The sequence below is a fragment of the Pan paniscus genome, chromosome 22 (assembly GCF_029289425.2).
Source record: "Pan paniscus chromosome 22, NHGRI_mPanPan1-v2.0_pri, whole genome shotgun sequence".
Classification (NCBI taxonomy): domain Eukaryota; kingdom Metazoa; phylum Chordata; class Mammalia; order Primates; family Hominidae; genus Pan; species Pan paniscus.
Window position 1 is genome coordinate 21,944,891 of NC_073271.2, and position 23,083 is coordinate 21,967,973.

Here is a 23,083-nt window from a genome sequence, read left to right on the forward strand (position 1 = left end):
TTTCACAGAAGACAGTTTTTCCGTGGATTGGGGCAGGGGAATTCAAGCACATTACATTATGGTGTGCTTTGTATCTATTATTACTACATTGTAGTGTATAATGAAATAATTATACAACTCACCATAATGTAGAATCAATGGAAGCCTTGAGTTTGTTTCCCTGCAACTAGACAGTTTCATCTGGAGGTGATGGGAGACAGTGACAGAGTATTAGGCATTAAATTCTCATAAGGAGCACGCAACCTAGATACTTCGCATGTGCAGCTCACAATAGGGTTTGTGCTCCTATGAGAATTTAATGCTACCACTGATCTGACAGGAAGTGAAGCTCAGGCGGTAATGTGAGTGAAAGGGAGCGACTGTAAATACAGATGAAACTTTATCCACTCGCCTGCCAGTCACCTCCTGTTGTGTGGTCTGTGGCCTGGGGTTTGGGGACCTCTGATCTGCCTGCTTGTCTCCTCTTAACCCATTTCCAAATAGAAGGCTTATACCAGTGATTCTAAAGCATTAATCACGCCTGGAACCCTAGCTGCAAAGAAATCCAGCCAGTACAGTTTAGCACAGAGAGAAGAATTTGTAATAGACATAGAGTCATCCAGTCAACCTTATTCATTACAGTATTTTACTAAACTTGTATAAGTACCCAAGTTAGAAAAGAAAATTAGGAAACGGTTTTTGGTAGGTTGAATTTTAGCTTTTTAAAATTTAGAATAATTTCATCTCTGAACATACATTGTTCACAATTATGTTTCACAAACCACATTTTTCTTCAGACTCTGACAATGGTAGTTACGTACTTGTGATCCTTAATTCCCTCAGGACTGATTATTGGGAATAGGAAATAAATTAGTAGTTTTTATCTTTAAAAGCCTAGTGTTCTCTTGATGCAAGTGTGTTTAAGAAGAGTTTGCTTAAAGCCATTAAAGTATGAAATTTAGATGAAGGATTAGGAAATAGATTTTAACAAAAAATATTTTTGATTTTGATTGTTTTTATCATGTATATTTGAAAAGTGATTCTCTTTAAACTACCTGAGAATGATAGTAGTAGTTTCTTGCAATACTGGTTTTCACAGAAGATCGAAGTTGAGTTGTGCTTTTTCTTTAAGCTGTACTTTGATTGAATTTTGATATAGATTGTAATAGATTCAGTAAGAAACAGAAGCAGTTATGTAATATGACAGTGTCTTAGAGCTGTCATTTTAGTCTGAGGTTATTTCATAAAGGGCTAATTCCATTTTGAATAGATAAATAAAAGTATATCTTATAGAGAGTACTGCACACATAATGAAATAACTGCTTTTATGGCATAATTTCTTGGCTTAATTATAATTTAATTAGGTATAATCAAATTATAATTTAATAGGTTTCAATGTGTTTTAAACTATCCAGAATTAAATCAAAATCAGAATTTTGATTTAATTCTGGATAGTTGAGGAGCCTTTGTATTAATAAATTATTTATTTTTATTTTTTATTTTTTTCCATAGGAATTACAGTTCTTAACACCTTTATACTAGGAGCTTAAAATATTCAGGATTTGGGTTTTTCTTCATCTCATTTAAAATGAAATTTAGAATTTAATGGTTAATTTAATTTAGTAAATTTGGCATAATTTTTAACACATCTACTTTGTCCTTTAAAAAGAAAAACTGAGTCAGTAAATAATAATTTTAATTTGCTTAGAAGGATTTTTTAAAATTCCAAGGATAGGTAGCTGCTCATTTATACTCTGCCTAGTCTAATTTTTATTGTTTCATATTGGTAATTTTTATTTTTATTTATTTATTTATTTTATTGTGGTAAGAACTGGTACTTCTTTTTTTCTAATGATGTTTATAGGTAGAGTTTGTGTGTGTGTCTTATTTTTTATAAAATTATTTTAAACTTGTAGAAAAGTTGCAAGACTGGTAAAAGAATTCTTGAATATCCTTCACCCAGATTCCCCAAATGTTAACTTTTACTACATTTGCTTTATTCGATGTAGTTTTTCTCTACCATTTGGGAACATATAAACTAAATTATTTTTTGGTGACTTCTGCGTTTTCATTTAGATTTACAATTTTTTTTAATCCACTGTTCAGGAATTGAACCAAAGTTAAACATCCTTGAAATTGTTAAACCTGCGGACACTGTTGAGGTTGTTATTGATCCAGATGCCCACCATGCTGAATCAGAAGCACATCTTGTTGAAGAAGCTCAAGTGATAACTCTTGATGGCACAAAACACATCACAACCATTTCAGATGAAACTTCAGAACAAGTGACAAGATGGGCTGCTGCACTGGAAGGCTATAGGAAAGAACAAGAACGCCTTGGGATACCCTATGGTAATGAAATGCATAATTCTATATTGGGTAGAATAATAGGAATTAAGCTTGACATAGAAGACACTAGGGTAAGTTATAATCTATTTTACATGTAGAGTTATTAGGATGAATGTTGATTTTCTGTATCTCTCTTTTAATTGTAACGCACATTTAAGCTCATGTGGTGGACAAATTCTGTCCTGCGTGCAGGAAATACAAAGAAGTCTAAAAAATTTCTGCTCTTAGGGTGTTGAGAGTGTAGTTGAAGAGAGAGAAGATAGATGAAAAGAGATAATTGCCATAAAAGGTAACATGTTTTTAAACTGTCAGTAACTCTTGTAGAAGAAGTATGCTATTGGAATCTCAAAGAGATCATAGTTGCCCTGAGGGAAAGCTGAAAAGAGTTTATTATAAATAAGATACCATTGGGCAGAGAAAGACATTTAAGACAGGAAATGTTATGTGCAAAGCTTAGACCTGGGGGTATGCATGAGTAGTGAGAAAATGGAGTGGTTAAGGAGTTACTCTGTAGCATTACAGAACTGTTTTTGATTGATGAAAATGATAATTGAAAAATGAATATGGTGGCAGTATATGGCATAAGTTGGAACAGGTAGAGACTAAGTGAAGGGAAAACAGGAGCATATTATTATAGTTGTGACTGGATGATAATGTCTACATTAGCCCAGACTCCAGATGATTTCTTTGGGAGTAGCAAGGAAAAAGTGGATGAAAACAGTGATAGGACTGAGCAGATTGACAGATTTTATGAGGGTAGAGAGGGAAGATACAAGTATTGATCTAACTTCTCAAGCTTCATCTTGGTGACTAAAACAGTAATACTCTTGATAAAAATTGGTTCCATCATCATTACATATTTAGTGAACACTACCGTACGCCAGGCACCATGTTAAATGCTGGGCTTAATTAAGATGGTGCACTATGAAGAGCATGCTTTCAAAAGCCCAGTTGGGGAAGTAGAGAAGTCTGTTATAGGAAATGTTTTTTTCAAGAGAAGGTGGATAGCACTTGATTTTGATGTGCAAGTTTATATTCAGCTGGAGGTTAGCCAGAAAATGGTTTCAGTTATATAAGATTTGGGCTGGAGACAAAGATGTTATATGAGACTCATTCCCACTGAATTTATATTTGAAGCTATAAAAGTCTACGTAGTCCCTGATGGAAAGCGAGAAATGGAAAAGAACACACAACTAAAGGCATATACTCTAGACCCTTAAAACATTTAGGGTTGGAGAAAAGGGAGACAAGAAATAACTGAAGAGACAGAAAGAAAGTAAGAACTTATATGTATAGTGTCACTGAAATTGAGAGGAGAGTTTGGATGGTCAAGACTCTCAGATGCTGCCGAGAAAGTCAAAGAATGCTGACTGATATCTATTAAATTTGATGATCAGAGGATCATTCTTAAATTTAGACAGAAGTAACTAGAGTTGGCGAGACAAAACAGAATTATAAGAAATAGATATCTTAGAAATGGGGGCAGATGAGGAAGAATGCTGGGGTAACAAATAAATAATACTGATCTTCCAAGAGTTGGTGGGGACCTGAGTGTATTTGTAAATGAAACAGTATTGTCGGGTTTTTGTCCTTTTTTTATTTTTTATTTTTAGAGACAAGGTTGTACCTGGGGAGCAGGGCTGATGACAAAGGCTGTATTGTAGAACCACTGTTTTCCCTAGGACATTTTTTTCTTTCTTTAAACCAAACCTAAAAGATACACAGTAAATGAGAGAGCTTACCCACGGAACTGAAAGAGAGCTATGGAACCAGACAGCTAATGTAGAATTTCAGTCTGTCCCTCCGCTGCCCAGTACTGTAGCCACTAATCACACGTGAGCACTTGAAGTGTCTCTGGTCAAAATTAAGATGGGTTGTAAATGTAAAAATACCCATTAAAAGAAAAAGTATAAAATCTTTTCTAATTTTTTATATTAATTACCAGTTGAAATAACATTTGGAACATTAAGTTAAAATAAATTCATTATTAAGATGTATTTGACCAACTTTTTAAATGTAACTATTAGAAAATTTAAAATTACATAATGGTCTGCATTGTATTTCTGTTGGACAGCCCTGATCTTGATAATTGTAGCCTTCAGTTCTGGATGTTCTTACTGCATTATTTTGATAAATACCTGTGTTCTTTTTGCTGGAACTCCTGTTGAATCTCTTGAGTTGATCTGCTGCATCTTTTTTCTTGTTTATTTTTCATCTTACCTATCTGCACTACTTTCTGCCAGATTTTCTTGTGTTTTTAATATAACCTATCTGATTTTTAATTTACAAGGGCTCTTCATTTTTGTTTGTTCCTTTCTGTAGCATTCTGATCTTATATTGCCAATATCGTGTTTTCTCCTACTTCTCTGAGTATATTGATTATAGTTTTTTTTAACTTTTAAAAAGCTTTACCATGGTATATCTGTTTCTTGTGGATACTGTTTTTCTTGTGGTTTTTGTTTGTGTTGTTTTTAACCTTTCCCAAATATCTAATTATTTTTGCCCATCTTTTCATATTTAAGAATTAATCACTTTAGGCCAGGCGCAGTAGCTCATGCCTGTAATCCCAGCACTTTGGGAGGCTGAGGCAGGTGGGTCACTTGAGGCCAGGAGTTTGAGACCAGCCTGGCTAACATGGTAAAACCTGTTTCTACTAAAAACACAAAAATTAGCTGGGCGTGGTGGTACATGCCTGTAATCCCAGCTACTTGGGAGGCTGACGCACAAGAATCTCTTGAACCTGGGAGGCGGACGTTGCAGTGAGCCGAAATTGCACCAGTGCACTCCAGCCTGGGCAACAAAGTGAGACTCCATCTCAAAAGAAAAAAAATAAGAGTAAATAACTTTAAAGCTAATTAATGCGAAGTTCTGAAGGATTTGATAACTATATGCTGATAAAACGAGGCATTGACTATTTCATTAAAAGAATTTCAGGCCAGGTGTGTTGGCTCATGCCTATAATCCCAGCACGTTGGGAGGCTGAGGTGAGAGGGTTTCTTGAGGCCAGGAGTTTGAGACCAGCCTGGGCTATATAGCCAGACTGTCTCCAAAAAAGAGAAAAAAGAAAAAAGAGCTGGGCATAGTGGCATACACCAATATCCTAGGAGGCTAAGCTGGGAAAATTGCTTGAGCTCTGGAGTTTGAGGCTATAGAGAGCTTTGATGGCACCACTATACTCCAGCCTGGGTGGCAAAGCAAGACTGTCTTAAAAAAAAAAAAAAAAAAAAAAAAAAGGGCAAAGAAAAGAGTTTCAAACGTGTCAATATTTATAGATCTTTTTGCAGATACCTGTCAGCAGTAGAAGATAGGGGTGAGCATTTGGGGTAGGTGTGTATGTGAATACTGTGTTGTGGAACTGGAAAAGGAAGTAGAGCAGGGAGGAGGTAGAGAAGGTGGAGACTGTCTCACTCTTCAGTTTATAGGCTTTTATTACTGGGAATTGTTCTCTCGGTGTCTGTTCGTGTCTCTCCCCATCTATTAATAAGTGTTTTCCCGGTGTCCACATGTGTGGGGTGCACTCATTTAACTGGCCCCCCAAATGAAAGAGAGACCCTGGAGGTTCTAACCACACCATCTACTTTAAATCAGTCTCCTTATTTTCAGCTTTAAGCCTCTGCTGCTACTCAGAACCACCATGACTTGAACCAGTGAAGGGGGTTCTGCAGGCAGGAATTCTCTCACTTCTTACTGGCATCCTCCTTGGCAAACATTTTAGGTCATAGTTTTCCCCTCCTCTGCCAAATCGATTACCACTCTGCTTATTGTCTTCAAAACATTAGATTAAATCTTTCATCCATGCCTGTCACTTTGTACTCATGTTCCTGTGATTTTGCATCTTTTAAAAATTCCTTTACTCTTGTTTTACTAGAGTCTTAGAGAAAGGAGGCAGAACATGGGTGGACAATTAGTTATGTTAAACCAGAAGTCCTGATATTTGAGAAAACAAATCAGACAAATTATATTTTTCCCTGAGTTTTTTTTATTTTTAAATTTTTATGTGAAATTAGCTTTCTTTTTCTTTTAAAAGAGGTGTGTTTCAGGATAGCTTTTCTATTTAACTCTGCTTCTGTTGTTTTCAAGTAGTATAGTACTCACAGATAAGGCAACTTTCTTTTTCAGTTCTTGTCGACTTTTACCTGGGCCTTCTCCTCTTTCCTTTTCCTTGGCGTCCCTCTGCTGCTCACTTCTAGTTCCACTCTGCCAGTTTCTCCTTACTGTGGGCCATTCTCCTGAAAGTGGTTCTTGGCTCAGTTTGACAAACACCCAGGTGCTACATTGCTTCAGCCCTTTAAATCTTAACACACACTGCGGCTATTGGATTGGGCGAAACTGCTTTTTAGCGTTGCTTTCATCTTGTCCTGTTGTACTTTGAATGCATGCTTCTTGGCTGCGCTCAGGTTTTCCTATGATCAGAGTGGGTCACACTTCCCTTGCTTCCCTTTGCTGTCTCCTGCACACAAGCTAAGACCATGAAGGTCTTATAGCTGTTACTGCTTTGTCTTTACCCTCTTGTATCTTGAGGTCCATGAAGATATCTTGTCACCTGGTTTTATGTAAATGTTCGTGGGTTTTTGGTTTTGTTCTCCAGTCACTTTTTTATGTTTATGTGTACAATTCAGAAAAATTAAAAAACTTTGCCACCATCTTCCTAGAATCCTCACTTAACAACTTTATGGAAAAATTTTAAAATATATATTCTGTGGCTATTAATCCTATATTCTTAGAATGCTTGCTTTTGCCTTTTGAGGCTAGGGCACCTCTGTTCCTTTAGTCTCAAATGGAATAGTTTCAGTTTCAATAGCACTTTGCCTCTTTGAAGAACTTTTATAAAATTCTTATGTTTGATTTATTTTCACTATAATTTGCCCTCGATACCTAAATGTTATTTTTTTTCTACTTTTCTTATTGAATAGCATTTATTTATTGGGTATATAACCAATATTATTTGAATAGATCATCTTCTTAAAGCGGGAGTACCAGAACCAAAACTAATTTAGCTAATATGTATTAAACTTACACAGATAGAATGCTCTATTAGGTGCGGGTGATACAGCAATGTAATATTTATAGATATTGGCCATTTTTTTTATTTATGAATTCAATTAGGTAGTAAATGATAGGGACAAGGAAAATTATTTGGATATACTCTTTAAGATTAAACAAGTGTATGAGCAAGGCACTGTTAGGTTCTAAAGATAGAATGGTTTACAAGACACATTTCTTGTATTTCTTAATGTGTTGTGAGGGGACAGCTGAGTAAAACAGGCAATTACCATGTTTATTTATTTATTGGAAATGCATCATAAGGGTAAATGCAGGAGCAGCCAACTTTTTACAGGAAGGAAAAGGGAGGAAAAAGGATATGGTTCATAGTTTGGAGAATAAAGCTAGCTTCTTAGAATCCCCTTTTGATTTTTTTTCAATGCAACTGCAAATTTTTTTAAACTTGGATAATTTACTTTATTCTCTCCAGAATAATCTCATATTTTATTCTTTCATTTGGCCCACTGGAGAGCAGTTTTGCATTTTGTTTTTCTTGATACAGTTCCAACTGAGGTTGAACCAAGTGACTGCATCAGAAATTTAGATTAAGAAATTGGGAAGGAGCTGAGGAAAAAATTACAGCATAATTTTCTTTTTTTTTTTTTTTTCCTTCATATAGTAAGTTTACCTCATATACTTGGGGAAAGAAAACATCTGTGTGTATGTGTGTGTATTGAGAAGTTAACTGTAAATTTACACAGTATCTAAAATGGAACTAGGCTAAAGTGAATATTTTTCTTTCTAGATCCCATACAGTGGTCCACAGACCAAGTCCTGCATTGGGTGGTTTGGGTAATGAAGGAATTCAGCATGACCGATATAGACCTCACCACACTCAACATTTCAGGGAGAGAATTATGTAGTCTCAACCAAGAAGATTTTTTTCAGCGGGTTCCTCGGGGAGAAATTCTCTGGAGTCATCTGGAACTTCTCCGAAAATGTATGAAATTACAGTTATTTCTTTACATTGTAATTTAAGCTTAATTTTATTTCCTTGTAACTTTGCTTTCATCTTAATTGTTTATTGATAATGATAAGTAATAAGCAATAATAATTAACATTTATTTACTGTATAATGCTATGCTGAAAGCTCTATATGTTCTTTAATTCCTATAGTAACACCACAAGTCATTACTTTGCTTATTTTTTAGATAGGAAAGTGAGGCTTTGAGAGCCCCATAAAGTCACAGCTAGGAAGTGGCAGAGCCAGGATTCAAGCCCAGGCTAACATTAGAATCCAAGTTCTTAAATCAGATGCTGTGCCCTACACTTAGCCCTCTTCATATATTCCATTTGTTGCCTTCTGTTTGATCAGCTCTTACATTTACTGCTCATCTAGAAACGGAAGAGATCATTTGTTTACAGGTGGCTTCCTACCCGTTCTCTTCATTATTGATGAGATTACATCTTTTTTGAAGTCTTTACTATTAATTGAATAGAGTCTTAAGAGGGAATGAAGTGTATGCAGCCACCTTTTGGAATTGGAAGCCATTGGTTATAAGTTTTTCCACTTATAACTTGTAAGGCTTCAGACATTATTATGATTAAGTGACCATATAAAGAAATTGTATGAGGCAGGCAGATCACTTGAGGTTAGAAGTTCGAGACCAGCCTGGCCAACGTGGTGAAACCCCATCTCCACTAAAAATACAAAAAATAGGTGGACAAGGTGGTGCGTGCCTGTAGTCCTACCTACTTGGGAGGTTGAGGCGAGAGGATAGCCTGAACCTGAAAGGCGGAGGTTGCAGTGAGCTGAGACTGCGCCACTACACTCCAGCATGGTGACAGAGCAAGAGTCTCAATTGGAAAAAAAAGAGAGAGAGAAGTTTGGAAACTACTTGGCTGTCCAAGAAAACAAGGCACAAATGTAAATTATTTTTGCTTGAATTTTAATCCATCTTATATTTCTGTCACTGTTAAGACACCGAAAGCAACCCATTCCTTGACAGTTTTGCATATCAGAAATGCTAGCCAGACCCACATATTTTTCAGAACACATGACTACAACATACTCTGACTTTGCTTTTATATCAGTTATGGATGAAAATGTTAATGATAGCATTTTGTTTTATTATATACCCAATAAGGAGAGAGCTCTGGTGGAGGGATTTTTCCACCGTAATTCAATGCTTGCAGTTTTCATTCAAGGTGCTTTCTCTGGCCAGGTGCAGTGGCTCACTCCTGTAACCCCAGCACTTTGGGAGTCTGGGGTGGGCAGATCACTTGAGATCAGGAGTTGAAAGTGCTTTCTCTGCTGGTGAATAAGAAATGAGCTCTGGAGAGAGGCATTTCTTAATTGTTTATAATTTTATTCTTGTAAGGATTCTCCCAGATGTTTTTTTTAAGTATCTATGATACTAAAAGACTTAGTACATTCATTGTATTTGCAGCATTTATTTCCAATTTCCATTCTTACTAGATAAGTAAGTTGAATGTCCTGGTTGAAGCTTTGTCCTTGGTTTCACAGATTTCCTTCCCTGCAGAGGTTTTGAAATGAATAAGGTAGATTCTGAATTGTGAAACATGTGAGTCATGTTTATTGAAACACTTTCTTATAAGAAATCTCAAGAACACAACAAAGATAGTGCATAGATGGTAGTTTCATTTTTCCCAAATCCACGTTTTTTCCAGTCTTTCCCAGGTCAGCTGTTTGTTGTGGCTGTCTCTTTCTGGTTCTCTTATTGCTTCTCAAACTTTAAAGCTTATTCATAGGCTTTTCCCAGAACAGAAGTCAAAGGTGTCTTGTGTATCTTTCCATTTCCATGCGGTTGAATGAGTCTTCCTCAGAAAAGCTCTGCTCTGGAACCATTGCTTTGTCTTTTAAAGCAACAAAGTCCCACAGCCTAGATGAGTGTCTCACGGAATTTCTTGGTGATCCAGCCATGGTTCTTCACTCTGCCGGGGTAGGGAAATCCCATCTGCCTTGGAAATCTAGTGCTCAGTTCAGAATTGGGAGATGGGCAGGATGATGTGTAAGGGTATTTCTAACAGACTTTCTAGAATTCACAAGTCTTACTTCTCAGAACAGGGTTTTTTGAGCTCAGTGTAGTTAGTACTCTGGTCCCTTCTGTAGAGAGAAGTCTGCAGCCTATCTGCAAAAGGCACTGATTCTGGGACAGAACTGTTAATAACCCAGCCTCTATTATCCATCCTCAGTGATCTCTCAAGAAGCAGCAGTACTGAAGAGGTAGGGCTCCTTCTTCAGATATTTGTATGAGATTATTCACCTGAGCCACCACCTGCCTGCAGTCCCCCCTATGTTGAAACTACATCCAAGTCCTACTATACATGGGAGGATAATTAGGAAATGTCCCAGTACTACCAGTTCCATGATGTCCTTCTCGGTGTTAATCTCTGTCTTCTGTCACCAAAGGCAAAGGAAGTTCTCAGTTTGCTAAGGGTTTTATTTAGGAAAAATAATTGTTTTATTCCTGTAGTGTCTAATGTTTCTTCATAAAATGGCTCCATATCCCCCAGGGCTTTGCCTCTCAAGACTGCTTACTTTGTATGTAGCAAGGATTTGGGGGTTTCAGGGAGGAATGTGATATTCAGAGTGCCTGTACTTTGAAGAGATTGGTCTTGGACCAGTCTTTCAAAAACTTTTTTTTTTTCCCCCTGTGGTCTGCCTTCTGTCTTGAGAGTTTCCAGGAAACAGACCAAACTCCAATCTGAGAATTAGGACTTAGAAGGTGATTTTACAAGTTGATTATGCCTGCGCTGTGTGATGGTGATGCTTTCGTTTGCCTCTTTTGAGGCTAGGTTCCTTTAGTCTCAAATAGTTCCTCTTTGAGGAACTTTTATAAAATTCTGAGGAAAATTTACTACAAACATAAAGTACATATTTTTTTTATCAAGAGAGACCACAGTTCTGGAGGAGAATGCTCAGAACTAGGAGTCTGGATAAAACAGTGAGGTTGTCAGTTGACTGAAAAAGTAACTGTTTTGTGCACTGTGCTTTTTAAAAACATGTTTCTTTAATCCTCACAATAACCTCATGAGGCAGTAAGTATAGGGTCTAATTTAAACTTGAAGAAGTTAATGTTGAAAGAGGTTGGTAATTTTACCAAAGTCATATAGTCAGTAAGAGCTAAGAACTGAATCCAGATCTGTCTGAAGCCAGTCCCATATAATTGTTAAGTCCTCAGTCTTCAGACCCTCAAAGCTCCCATCTGATAGGATTCTGACCTCTTTTTACTTCCCCAACCTTTTCCAGCTCTGCGTGTCTGGAACTGGATCCTGGCAAGGCACCCTTAGGCGGAGTCTTCTTGGGAGCCCAGGCCTCAGTACCCAGAATGATTGCTGGAGGGTATAGTTTCAATTTCAAGAGAGAGGCATGCAATTTGTGATGGGCACAAAGTAGGCTGAAGTAATAGAGACTGGGATGTGCAATTCTTGTGAGAGGTAAAGAATAACATCTAAGTAGGGAATAACAACAGATAAGTAATGAATGGTTCTGTAAAGCCTTATCTCAGGACCTTTATAGTATTTTTATTTTGGGAACTATATTTTTAAATGTGAAATTATTTAGTTTAATTGAGACATTTAGGACTGCTACAATTGTGTTGAAAATTTGCTGTCTTTGAGTAGAAGCATTATAAAGCTTAAGCAGCTTTAGTCAAAAGTGGATGTTATAACAGATAATGGGAAGGAGGCCTTTTTGGTGGAGATACGTACCTAAATAATTTAATTTTGGTGTATGTTTTATCTTTGATCTGATCTTGAAGATTTCCATATTTTTACATGGCTTTATGTGGATTTCAATACAAATGTTTACATTTAGAAAACCATAGTTCTCTGCAGAACTTTACTGAACACCTAAAAGACATTGGAGATTTTCCCTGTGTTATTTCTCTTAAGGTATCTTTTCCTTTTAAAGTGACTATCAAATATTTTTAAGGTTTTTATGCCAGTAAGTTTCAGTTCAGTGTTTTGGTTTTAATTGTGGAGTTCTTTTTAAAAGAACCATGTTTATTAAGTTGAGTTTTATTGGATTGGGGTTTTTATATTTTTGGTTTTAAATAAAAACAAAAAATTTTTGTTTTTTTCAGATGTATTGGCAAGTCAAGAACAACAGATGAATGAAATAGTTACAATTGATCAACGTGAGTATTTGTACCTATATTTGCCCTTTTATTAATAAGAAATGTTTATTTGATACTGCAAGGTAATAAAAGAAAATTATTTAAGAAAAATTTTTTTCTACACACAAAATATCTTTTGTTCTGTGGAATGAAAGCTCGACACAAGTGCTTTATAAGATCCACTCATGTGTTTTTAAATGATACGATTAACATAACAGCTTGATTTGTATCTCAGTTCACCAAAATTTGTTAGGACATCATTTGTTTCATCTTTACTGACTGTTAATTACCAAGTTGTAAGAACAATTCTAACCACATTCATACCTGACAGAACTTTCATGCCTGATAATAACTGGATATTAGGTAGCATCCAATTGAAATATCAGTATAGGTTGGATACAGCAGAGAAAATATTCAAGTGTCCAAAACAAACTTGAGGAGTTACACTGGGTTTGAAATGAAGAAAAAAGGCCAAGTTAAAATAGGAAAACAAATAGTTTTCATTTGGTGGGAGTTGCAATCAAAATATACAGTTGTATACATTCTAATGGATCATCTGTCCCATGTGGCATTTTCCAAGGCTTGAAGAGTCTACCAGGCCAAACCCTTCGCCGCTTCCACTACTTTTGCTTGGCTTTTCCCCTTTCTTTTCTCTCGCTTTGCCTTCAGCTTTATTCTTTACCTTTGATTCATCTATATTGGGTACTGTACTTGCTAGAAGTACAGTCTAGAAGAGTCTTTTTGTTTCTCTTAATATCCATCTCCATTTTCATGTCATCTTTTCCATCTTTTACCTCATGTTGCATTTTCTCTTGGCATGTTTGGGTTTGGGTACCACAACAGTTGCTATCTCTTAAACATCTTTCATTAAAACATTACTGTCTAGTTTGAGAATACTTTTAAGCCTGCTGAGCTCTTTTGGGGCATTTTTTCCCCCCTTTTCAGCATGCATCTTTCTTTTCCGCTTATGCCATAAGCTTTTAGCTATGTTTTACCTGAGGTACGAACACACACGTCACAAGATCATCCCAACCAGCTAAAATTTTTAATGAGGAATTTGAGATACACAAAGAAAGTATAACTAACACCTGTGTACATCATAAGAAATAAAATTTTTTACACCAAGTATACCTGTTGTAGGTTTCATTTTCCTCTCTCCTACCAGAGAACTATCTTGAATTTTATGTTTATTACTGTCTGCATATTTTATATTTTTACCAACTATGTAATCGTAAACACTGTATAGCATTGTTTTCCACATGTTTAAACATTGTTTGTAAAATAATACATTGTACATATTATTTTATAACTTATCATTTGAGAATTACTCATGTTGATACTTGCAGCTGTTTCATTCATTTTCACTGCTGTATTTTTTAAATGCTGTGAAAACATCATTGAATGAATATTTGTAAGAACATGTGTGAGATGTTCGTGTCATAGGGTTTCTATCCTTTCAGCCTTACTCCAGATATTGCCAGATTCTCAAACTGGTGGTGTGAATTCTCATTTGTCCACATTTAGTACAATATATTTGACAAACCATTTTTATGAACAAATGTTTTAAAAACAAACATGTTTAAATACTCTCTTTGTCTAATGTGTATGCATCACTAAGTTATTTCCAAACAAGAATACTAGCTCTTACTAAGATGCACAAACTATAATGCAAGCATTATACTGAACTTTTTTGTTATTTTGTTTGAAATTGTGGATTGAGGCTTTCTGTAGTGAAGTACTTTCTTGGGGTAATTCATAGGACATTAGTTAAAGTGATAATGTCTTTCAGTAATTTTTTTTTTTCCTGCTTGTATTGGAAGAAAAAAAATTTCTCCTTGTCTGTCTTTGCAGCTGTGCAAATTATTCCAGCATCAGTGCAATCTGCTACACCTACTACCATTAAAGTTATAAATAGTAGTGCGAAGGCAGCCAAAGTACAAAGAGCGCCGAGGATTTCAGGAGAAGATAGAAGCTCACCTGGGAACAGAACAGGTATTTTTGTATTTTCTTGTATTTATAAAATATATCTATCTAATTAGGTATATTTTGTTGTATTTTACTGTATGAAAAATGTGAATTTGGACTATCCCTCTGGCAGTTTTTAGACAGCATTTCTAGAAAAACAAAAATTGTTTTTGCCATGGCTGAGATTTAAACCACGGGACCAGTTTGTTATCTTTGCCTTGGGCTAATCTGTAACACTATAGCTAATGCTTTGTTCCTCTTACCAATTTAGGAAACAATGGCCAAATCCAACTATGGCAGTTTTTGCTAGAACTTCTTACTGATAAGGACGCTCGAGACTGCATTTCTTGGGTTGGTGATGAAGGTGAATTTAAGCTAAATCAGCCTGAACTGGTTGCACAGAAATGGGGACAGCGTAAAAATAAGCCTACGATGAACTATGAGAAACTCAGTCGTGCATTAAGGTAAGCCTTTATTACTTTTTTTTCTGTTATCAAAAATAGAAACTTTCTAAAAAATAGTTTCTTATTCTAGATGTAATAAGCATTGTTATGTAATGATATTAAAAACTTGTTTATGTTTTTTCTTTACATATTAAAAAACCTTTTTAAAAAGATCTTAATAATTTCGAGGTACAGTTTTTTTTTACAAAATTACTCTAAGATTGTTTGTTTTTATCTGATTTGAAAGCTATAATACTCTGTCCAGAAAAAAATGTTTAATTTTTGAGGTTTTTATTATTTGCCTAGATGAATTGAGTGTTAGTTTTTAATGAGTAAGCAGAAACTGTCCTCTGTTTTTACAATTACAAGCAGAATATTGACCCATTTTCTACACAATCTGCCTAAATCTGGATATCCAATCTTTACATTGATACAAACTCTCCATAAGTAGTATAAGGTTTTTTGACAGAAATTACTATCAGAAATTATGCCTACTACAGTGATGGAAATTCAACAGGTACATTTAAGTATCTGAGAAGAAGGATATATAAGAATATCACGGAATTATGTCTGATTTTTTGGGAGATTGAATATGGTAAAATAGTTCTGCAATTCACGAGTTTTTCTAAATAGCATGCTTTTACTGCTTCTTCATGTTTCACTTGGCCGTTTTCACACTGAAAGATTATAATTTAGCTCACACACACACACTCTCCCTTCCCCTTTCCATCCCCTCATCTCAGTATCCCAATATAATTATATGGAAATTTTGGTTCAGCGAGTATTCATTGTTACAGTATTACAGCCATGTAACTATTATTACATAGTTGGCTGTGATTATTTTTCTTTTCCTGAATGACCCATTGTTTCTCAGAGTTCATGAGTAACTAAAATGTTTAGTTTTCAAAATGCTTATCCTTTACCATTCAGTCTCAAACACATTGCCAACTGTCTAAAGATTCTTCGTGTATAATCATAATTAAAGCTGCCATTTTTGAGAGTTGATACAGATTGTATACATACAAGTCCCCTCAAAATTACAGGTAAATTGTTAGAGTTAATAATTAAGATGTCAGTTCCCCCCCAGATTGATCTAAGTTTCAGTGCAGCAACTTAGTTTAATTTGAAAAATCAAACTAAGTTTTTCATAGAACTTGAGAAGATAATTGTAAAATTTACATGGGACTATAAAGTACCATGGTAGTCAGGACACCTGAAGATTAGCAAAGTGGAAAGACTTGTCCCACAGGATATTGAGACTGACTCTAAAGTTACAGTAATAAGACAGTTATGCTATTTGCTCAAGACAAATAGGCCATACAGTAGAATAGGGAGCCAAAATAGAACCAGGAATATGTAAGCATTTGATTTAAAGAAATGGCAGTGGGGAGAAAACATATGAGGAAACGACCTGCTTTTCAATAATCAGTGCTGGGATAATTTACTCTCCATCTCAGGGGAAAAGTAAAAGCTGACCTCTTGCTTATGCCGTACCAAAAATCAATTCCACGTAGCTTGTAGCTCTACATGTGAAAAGTAAAATAGAAAAGGATCTAGAAATACTTTCATAACTTCTGGTGGTAGGGAGACATTTAAACAGAATCAAAAGGACTAATTCTAAAGGGAAAGATCAATAAATTGGACTATATTTAAATTAGGAATTTCTGTTCGTTGAAAGCCTTATTAAGAGAGCCACACATGTCGGACAGAAGTATCTAGAATATCTAACCAATTCTTACAAATCAATTTTTTAATGGGCAAGAGACTTGAATAGACACCTCAGGCTAGAGATTATCCAAATGGCCAATGAATATATGCAAAGGTGTACGGCCTCATTAGTATTCAGAGTAATGCAATTGAAAACCATAATTAAATGGTACAACTCACCCCCTAGAGTGGCTACAATTTAAAAGATTGCCAGAACTAAGCTCTGTTGAGGATATGGAGCAATGGGAATGCTTCTACCCTTTTGATAGGAATGTAAATTGTAACAGTTGCTCCCCTAAGCAACTGTTTCATACATATCAAACAGAGATGTACTTCTGTGCCCATACACATGTTCATAGCAGATTATTTATAACATCCAAACCCCAGAAACCACCAGATATCTATCAACAGTAGAGTGAATGAATCATTTATGGTATATTCATACAAGAATACCTCGCATTCTTGAAAACTAAGCTCCTGCTACAAACAATGACCAGTGAACCTCACAAACATAATGTTCAGTGACAGAATCCAGACCCAAAAGACCAAATTCTGTATGATTACATTTATTTAGTAAAGTTCAAAAAACAGGAAAATTAAATTTCAGTATTTAGGGATGCATGTTTGGGTGATAAAAATATAAAGAAAAAGCAGTCAAATTACTATCATGATACAGGCTTGTGTTTACCTTTTAGAGCCAGGATTTGGGGAGTGATTGGGAGGGGACATAAAGGGGATTCTAGATGCTGGCAGTGTTCTGTTTCTTGACCTGAGTGATACTTAACAGGTGAATGAATGTTCACTTTGTAATAAATGACTGAACTGTTCACTTCTGTGTCCTTTTGTTTGTGTGATATATTTGCAATTAAAAAGTTTAAAAAAATACAAGTTTAAAAAAAAAGAGGGAAGAAAAATCATATCCATGAAATACAGGTATTGTGTATCTTTCATTTTAGGGAGGCAACAAGTGGAATAAATGCTACTATATACAGTTGTGTGATGCATCTACTAGATCAAAAGAAGTATTCAGTAAAATTCAAATTTGTGTGTGTATATTCTTTTTTATCACCTCTTACCAAGAAATATGATTATGCCAACTCCATTTTCCTCCTAGAATTATAAAACCTCTTTCCTTTTCCATTTTCCTTTTTTCCCCCACGTATAGTCTTACATATTAATGTAGAAATTTTTTAAAGCAATTGATATGCCTATAGCATTTTTAACTGGATGGCAAGGAATTGTTGGTTTATGAGCTGAAATCCAAATTCTGTACTAATGTAATTGACATAAATGGAAACTACAAGACTGCCCAATGTGTTATATCTCTTACTGGGAAATCAAACATAACTATTTTTCTTTTGCTATTCTGGAATTAGGGAAAGATGACAATTTCCTGTATATAGGTCAGTCCTTTTATTAATAGACTCTTGATTAAGCCAAGTGACTTTTATCCTGCTAAATGTGACAGTTTATATCTGGTACTTTTGCAAATAGTTGTTTCTTTTATAATAGCCCTTTGTCAGTGGGCAGTGCAATTTTAAAATAAGGGCTTTGCAATCTGCCAGTCATGGAAAGAGCTTGACTTGCCTCTTTTTCCTGTTGTTGGAATTAGCAATACATAGTGTGTGTTTAAATAAAGTCTGTTTTCCAGAGGAAACATAAATCCAGTTCCGTTTGCATCTCTATAGAATGCAGCAGTAAACTAGATTTCTAGAATGATTGCCGGAACTCTGCTTGTGTACGTTTAGAAACATTGTCTCTTTGCAATGTCCTTTACCTGTTTTTCTGTATCCTCTGTTTCTTTTAGACCTTCTCCTTAGACTTAAAGCTCCCTATTGGGCTTGGATAATTTATCTGAAATTTGGAAAGCGTTTACATAGTGAAATAATAAAGATGAAGACATGACTTCATCATATAGGATTCTTTACAAGACAGAAAAGAAGTGGAATATATGTATTAATTTTTTTGATATTATCGATTTTTATTAACATAGCTTATATTTTGTAGAGGGCTGTGTGCCAGTCATTGTATACTAAGCACTTTACAAAGATTATCCCTTTAATCCTCAACAATGATATGAGGGTATAAGCACTGTTAACCTCACTTTATAGATGAGGAATAAAAGCTTTGAGAAAATATGACTCCTGTGGTCTCAAAAATGTTAGGTTTTGAATCTTGGCTTTCTGACTCCAAAGCTCTTGTTCTGAGGCAGTAGAACTGCTCTCAAGGTTTTTTGTTTTGTTTAATAATTATTTTTAAATCAATGTTTTATTCTAATTGTTGAAAATATGTTTTGAAAGTTTAATGTATAGAGTTTTGGAGTAGTGAGCATTGAAATTTTAGTAAATAATGTTGGGATGTTTCATTTGATAGTAGCATTAAATATTCTACATAGCTTCAATATTAATTGCTATTGTGGCGGATGCAGTACTGTACTAGGCTTCTGCTTATGGAATAGTCTGTAAATTATTGTAAGAAGTCTCATTGGCTCACGCCTGTAATCCCAGCACTTTGGGAGGCCGAGGTGGGCGGATCACGAGGTCAGGAGATCGAGACCATCCTGGCTAACACGGTGAAACCCCGTCTCTACTAAAAATACGAAAAATTAGCCGGGCATGGTGGCGGGCGCCTGTAGTCCCAGCTACTCGGGAGGCTGAGGCAGGAGAATGGCGTGAACCCGGGAGGCGGAGCTTGCAGTGAGCCGAGATCGCGCCACTGCACTCCAGCCTGGGCGACAGAGCGAGACTCCGTCTCAAAAAAAAAAAAAAAAAAAAAAAAAAGAAGTCTCATTTATTTTTTCTGAAGTCTCTAATTTTTTTTTCTCTTTTTGAAGATATTATTACGATGGGGACATGATTTGTAAAGTTCAAGGCAAGAGATTTGTGTACAAGTTTGTCTGTGACTTGAAGACTCTTATTGGATACAGTGCAGCGGAGTTGAACCGTTTGGTCACAGAATGTGAACAGAAGAAACTTGCAAAAATGCAGCTCCATGGAATTGCCCAGCCAGTCACAGCAGTAGCTCTGGCTACTGCTTCTCTGCAAACGGAAAAGGATAATTGAGCCCCAGGACATTCTGAGACTCCAAAGTCTTTCTTAAAATGTTTAGAGCAAGTATAGCTCTTACCTTTATTACTGAATTTGAATCTTCTTTTATTTCTAGGCTGTACAGTCTGATGCATGATTTTTTTATAAATATTTCATACTCTTGTGAATTTGGATCTTTTTACTTTGAGCATATATTTTAGAATATGTGTATGTTAAAGGATCTCCACAATGTCTGCAGTGTGAAGGCAGGTTCATTGTGGAATAGTTTAACAGTCAGGAAAGCTAAACTGGTCAGTATTAATGTGTAGCCCTACCAAAAATAGCCAGTAGTATCTGAAAATGAAAAATAAATGAAGTATCTCTAGGAAACAGTCTGGCTTAACTATTTTTGAAAATATAACTGTTTCCCCTCTCTGCTGCTTTAGATGTTGCTTTACATAGAACCAGAAAATGGAATTTCTCAGCTAAAGCATGTGTGCCTGTTTCATCTAATCAAGCAGAGCTAAAATGTTCATACCGAATAAATTTATATTAATAAATTACTAAACTAAGAGTATCAGGTTATTTATATATTTGCAAGCAAAGGACAGTAAGAAGTTGACTGGCAAAAGAGCAGTGCTGAAGGAGGAGATCCAGGTTTAAATCTGGCTTATTAACTCAAGCCAATTTTAAGGATTTTCTGTATAGATTACTCATGTCAGACCAAGAATTTAAATTATTTTGAGAGAGGCATTTAATTCTAATAAACCAGCTGTTACAAAAATTATAAAATGATCTCTGTTTTTCCTGTCAGAGATTTAAAAAACTGAAAAGGTATACCTCAACCCAAAAATAAAGGTTTGTTTTGGTTTGTTATGGCTTCCTTTTTTAAAAAATTACCCTGTAGTGCCAGTTTATTATGCAAAGCAGCTTATATTCCTTTGTTTCTGATAAAATGAAGACTTTAAATCAGTCAGTAGTACTTTACCTTTCAAGGCATTAGTAAATTACTTGCAAATAGTTTTAAAAGGAAAATACGACCTCTGTTATAGGCAGTCTTCTCTTTAAGATGATACTTTTCCACTTGTTTTCCTTTTCCATATTATATATGTGTATTCATATAGCTGTATACATATTCAGTTGATCATTTTATAAACATATATGAAGGCATAAAGATATACAGAAGAAAAATTATTAAACAACTCATTTTAAGATTCAAATTAAGTAATTCCTGCATATATGACATTCCTTACATAAGCGAACACTAAACAAAAATGGCTAGAAATGTCCTTTTCTTTCTTTTCTCTCTTTGTTGTTTAAGGTATTAAGCACGAATTATTACATGAGACTGGCAGATAGCTATTAATCCTCTTACAGATTTGAGAAAGTCGATTCTCAAATATTTATGCACCTTCTCCTTCATTGTTTTCTTTAAATCTGTCCTCTTAAAAAGCTTCTTAAGAGCTCAGTTAATGCTTTTGACTTAACTAGGAGAAAAAGGCATGATAATACAGGCAAGATGGCATTGTTAGCAATTCTGGTAGTGGTTTGGAATGAATCCTAAGAGGCAGGGATCTTAAGGACAAGGAAGAGAAGAGAGAGAGGAGGAACCTTTGATCTCTTTCTCTGGTAATCTTAACGCATAATTTTACTAAAACATGTTCTCAATTCATTCATATTATTAAGCTCTTCCTGCAGTTGATATCTGAGCAGAGTAAGATTTGTATTTCCATTTTTACTTTTTTGAAAGAGAATATATGGACAGATTATTAGTACAATTTGGGCACTGTGGTTTTAAGAATATCTGAGTAAAATAACAATATGAAATAATAAACAGAAGCTCTAACGTCAGGTAACAGATAGACAGCAAGAAAGGTTTTGCACCATCCTCTTACGGCCTAGAGAGTTGACAAGTTGCTTGTAGTTTTAAAAAAATAATAAAGTATACCCTTCTGGTATATAATCAAGAGCTTAAGAATCTTGGCTTTCATATTTAAAATGCTTTTGGGGAGACATATATTAAAATTTTAGCCAAGATGATAGACATGTCTCAATTATATATGTGTGTGTATGTTTTTAAAGCTAAAAACATTACTTTTAGATCCCTAGAATGAAAATTTTTTTCTCATCTATGCAATTCCCATATGGTTTTTTTAAAATCATATTTTATTCATTTTCTCCCTTTAGCAATTTTCATTTTATTTCTCATAATTTGAACAGAGACTGTTCTCATACATGATCAGATGCTTTTTTTTCCTTCTTACCATCATTTATGCATGACATAGGTAAAGTAATGTGACTAATTTCTCCAGTTGATTCAAGAAACTCATTACTTTGCCTCAAATTATATGTAAAATATTTGTTTTACTTAGGTTACAGTTATCAGAAAGGTAGTTTTTTTCTTCTATTAAAATATAACATTGTGAAAGAAAATAAAATTTATGCTATTCATTCTTTGCTTTGTTTTTATAAATGAATTTTTCATAGAATTTACAGTATATTCAAAGGAAGAAAGATAAAATTATTGGTCATCATTTGTACCTTAGAAGTACAAGAATTTCAGTAAAAGAAATGTTCATTTTTGTTTTAAAATTTGTTTTCCATGTGAAGTTTTTATTGAGCCAACTTTCATACATATCTTGCTAGCCTAAAGTCTAAATATTTGTGTTGGCATCAGAAAAACAAATGAGGCAGAATTGCTATGTGTGGTTGATCTTCAGATAAATTGACTGATCACAGTTATTTTTGTCTCAGTCTATGTTATTAGGAAAAATTGTTTAGTTGTTTTCTCCCCTGATTAATGGTGATATTCAAGTATGATACAAAAAGAATTGTACCACCAAATATTTTTGTGAGGTCTGCTGTTTTCCATATTCATTTTATGCTACTGCCTTTAAGAAAGAACTAGTGTATCCTTGAAATAGCACAAAAATGTTTTAAAATTCATAATTGCAAAACAAATCTGTGACTAACTTAATGTCTTCAGATCTAAAGGGTGTAAAAATATTGATACTTCAATATTTCACTTGCTGCCAGGAAAAACAAAATTCTCAATCTTTTGTAAATGGGAGGAGGACTTTTGCATACATTTTTACTCTTTAAATAACGACAACGACACTTATACTGTCATAATAACAATTATGTATTTCTTTGTGGTTTTAATTTTTTTTGTAATTTTACATAAAACAGTTATTTTCTATTTTTACGCAGATAAAAAATATTTGTGCATAAAATGTAAAAATAGTAAAATGAGAAAAATAAAACTATTATACAGTATGTTTCTGTGTTGCTTAAAAGTTTTTTTTCCTGAAAACAAAATCTTAAATCCCCAGGATATTTTGTTGGATAGTAATCTGACAGTCCACTTATGATACGTTGTACATAGGATTCCGATGCATTTTTAAACTTAAAAGCTGTCAATTTGGGAAGAACATATTTCATTGAACTAAAATTAGTAGGTTCATCTCTTTGAGGAAATTAATGAAATTCC

The 23,083-nt window shown here is 34.8% G+C and overlaps 1 protein-coding gene and 1 pseudogene across 7 annotated transcripts in view; one reads left to right on the forward strand and one right to left on the reverse strand.

Moving 5' to 3' along the window:
- GABPA (GA binding protein transcription factor subunit alpha) overlaps nucleotides 1-22,869 on the forward strand; it is a 37,842-nt gene extending 14,973 nt beyond the window's left edge. For all 7 annotated transcript variants that reach the window (XM_003819210.6, XM_003819209.6, XM_008972563.5 and 4 more), the window contains 6 exons: nucleotides 2,086-2,331; nucleotides 8,117-8,311; nucleotides 12,420-12,473; nucleotides 14,304-14,444; nucleotides 14,689-14,881; nucleotides 19,401-22,869. In XM_003819210.6, coding sequence (XP_003819258.1) covers nucleotides 2,086-2,331; nucleotides 8,117-8,311; nucleotides 12,420-12,473; nucleotides 14,304-14,444; nucleotides 14,689-14,881; nucleotides 19,401-19,629 — 1,058 coding nt within the window. In that variant the 3' untranslated portion in view covers nucleotides 19,630-22,869. The remainder of the gene's footprint in view (nucleotides 1-2,085; nucleotides 2,332-8,116; nucleotides 8,312-12,419; nucleotides 12,474-14,303; nucleotides 14,445-14,688; nucleotides 14,882-19,400) is intronic.
- On the reverse strand, nucleotides 13,044-13,713 carry LOC103786199 (protein LLP homolog; annotated as a pseudogene).
- Nucleotides 22,870-23,083: the final 214 nt, after the last annotated feature.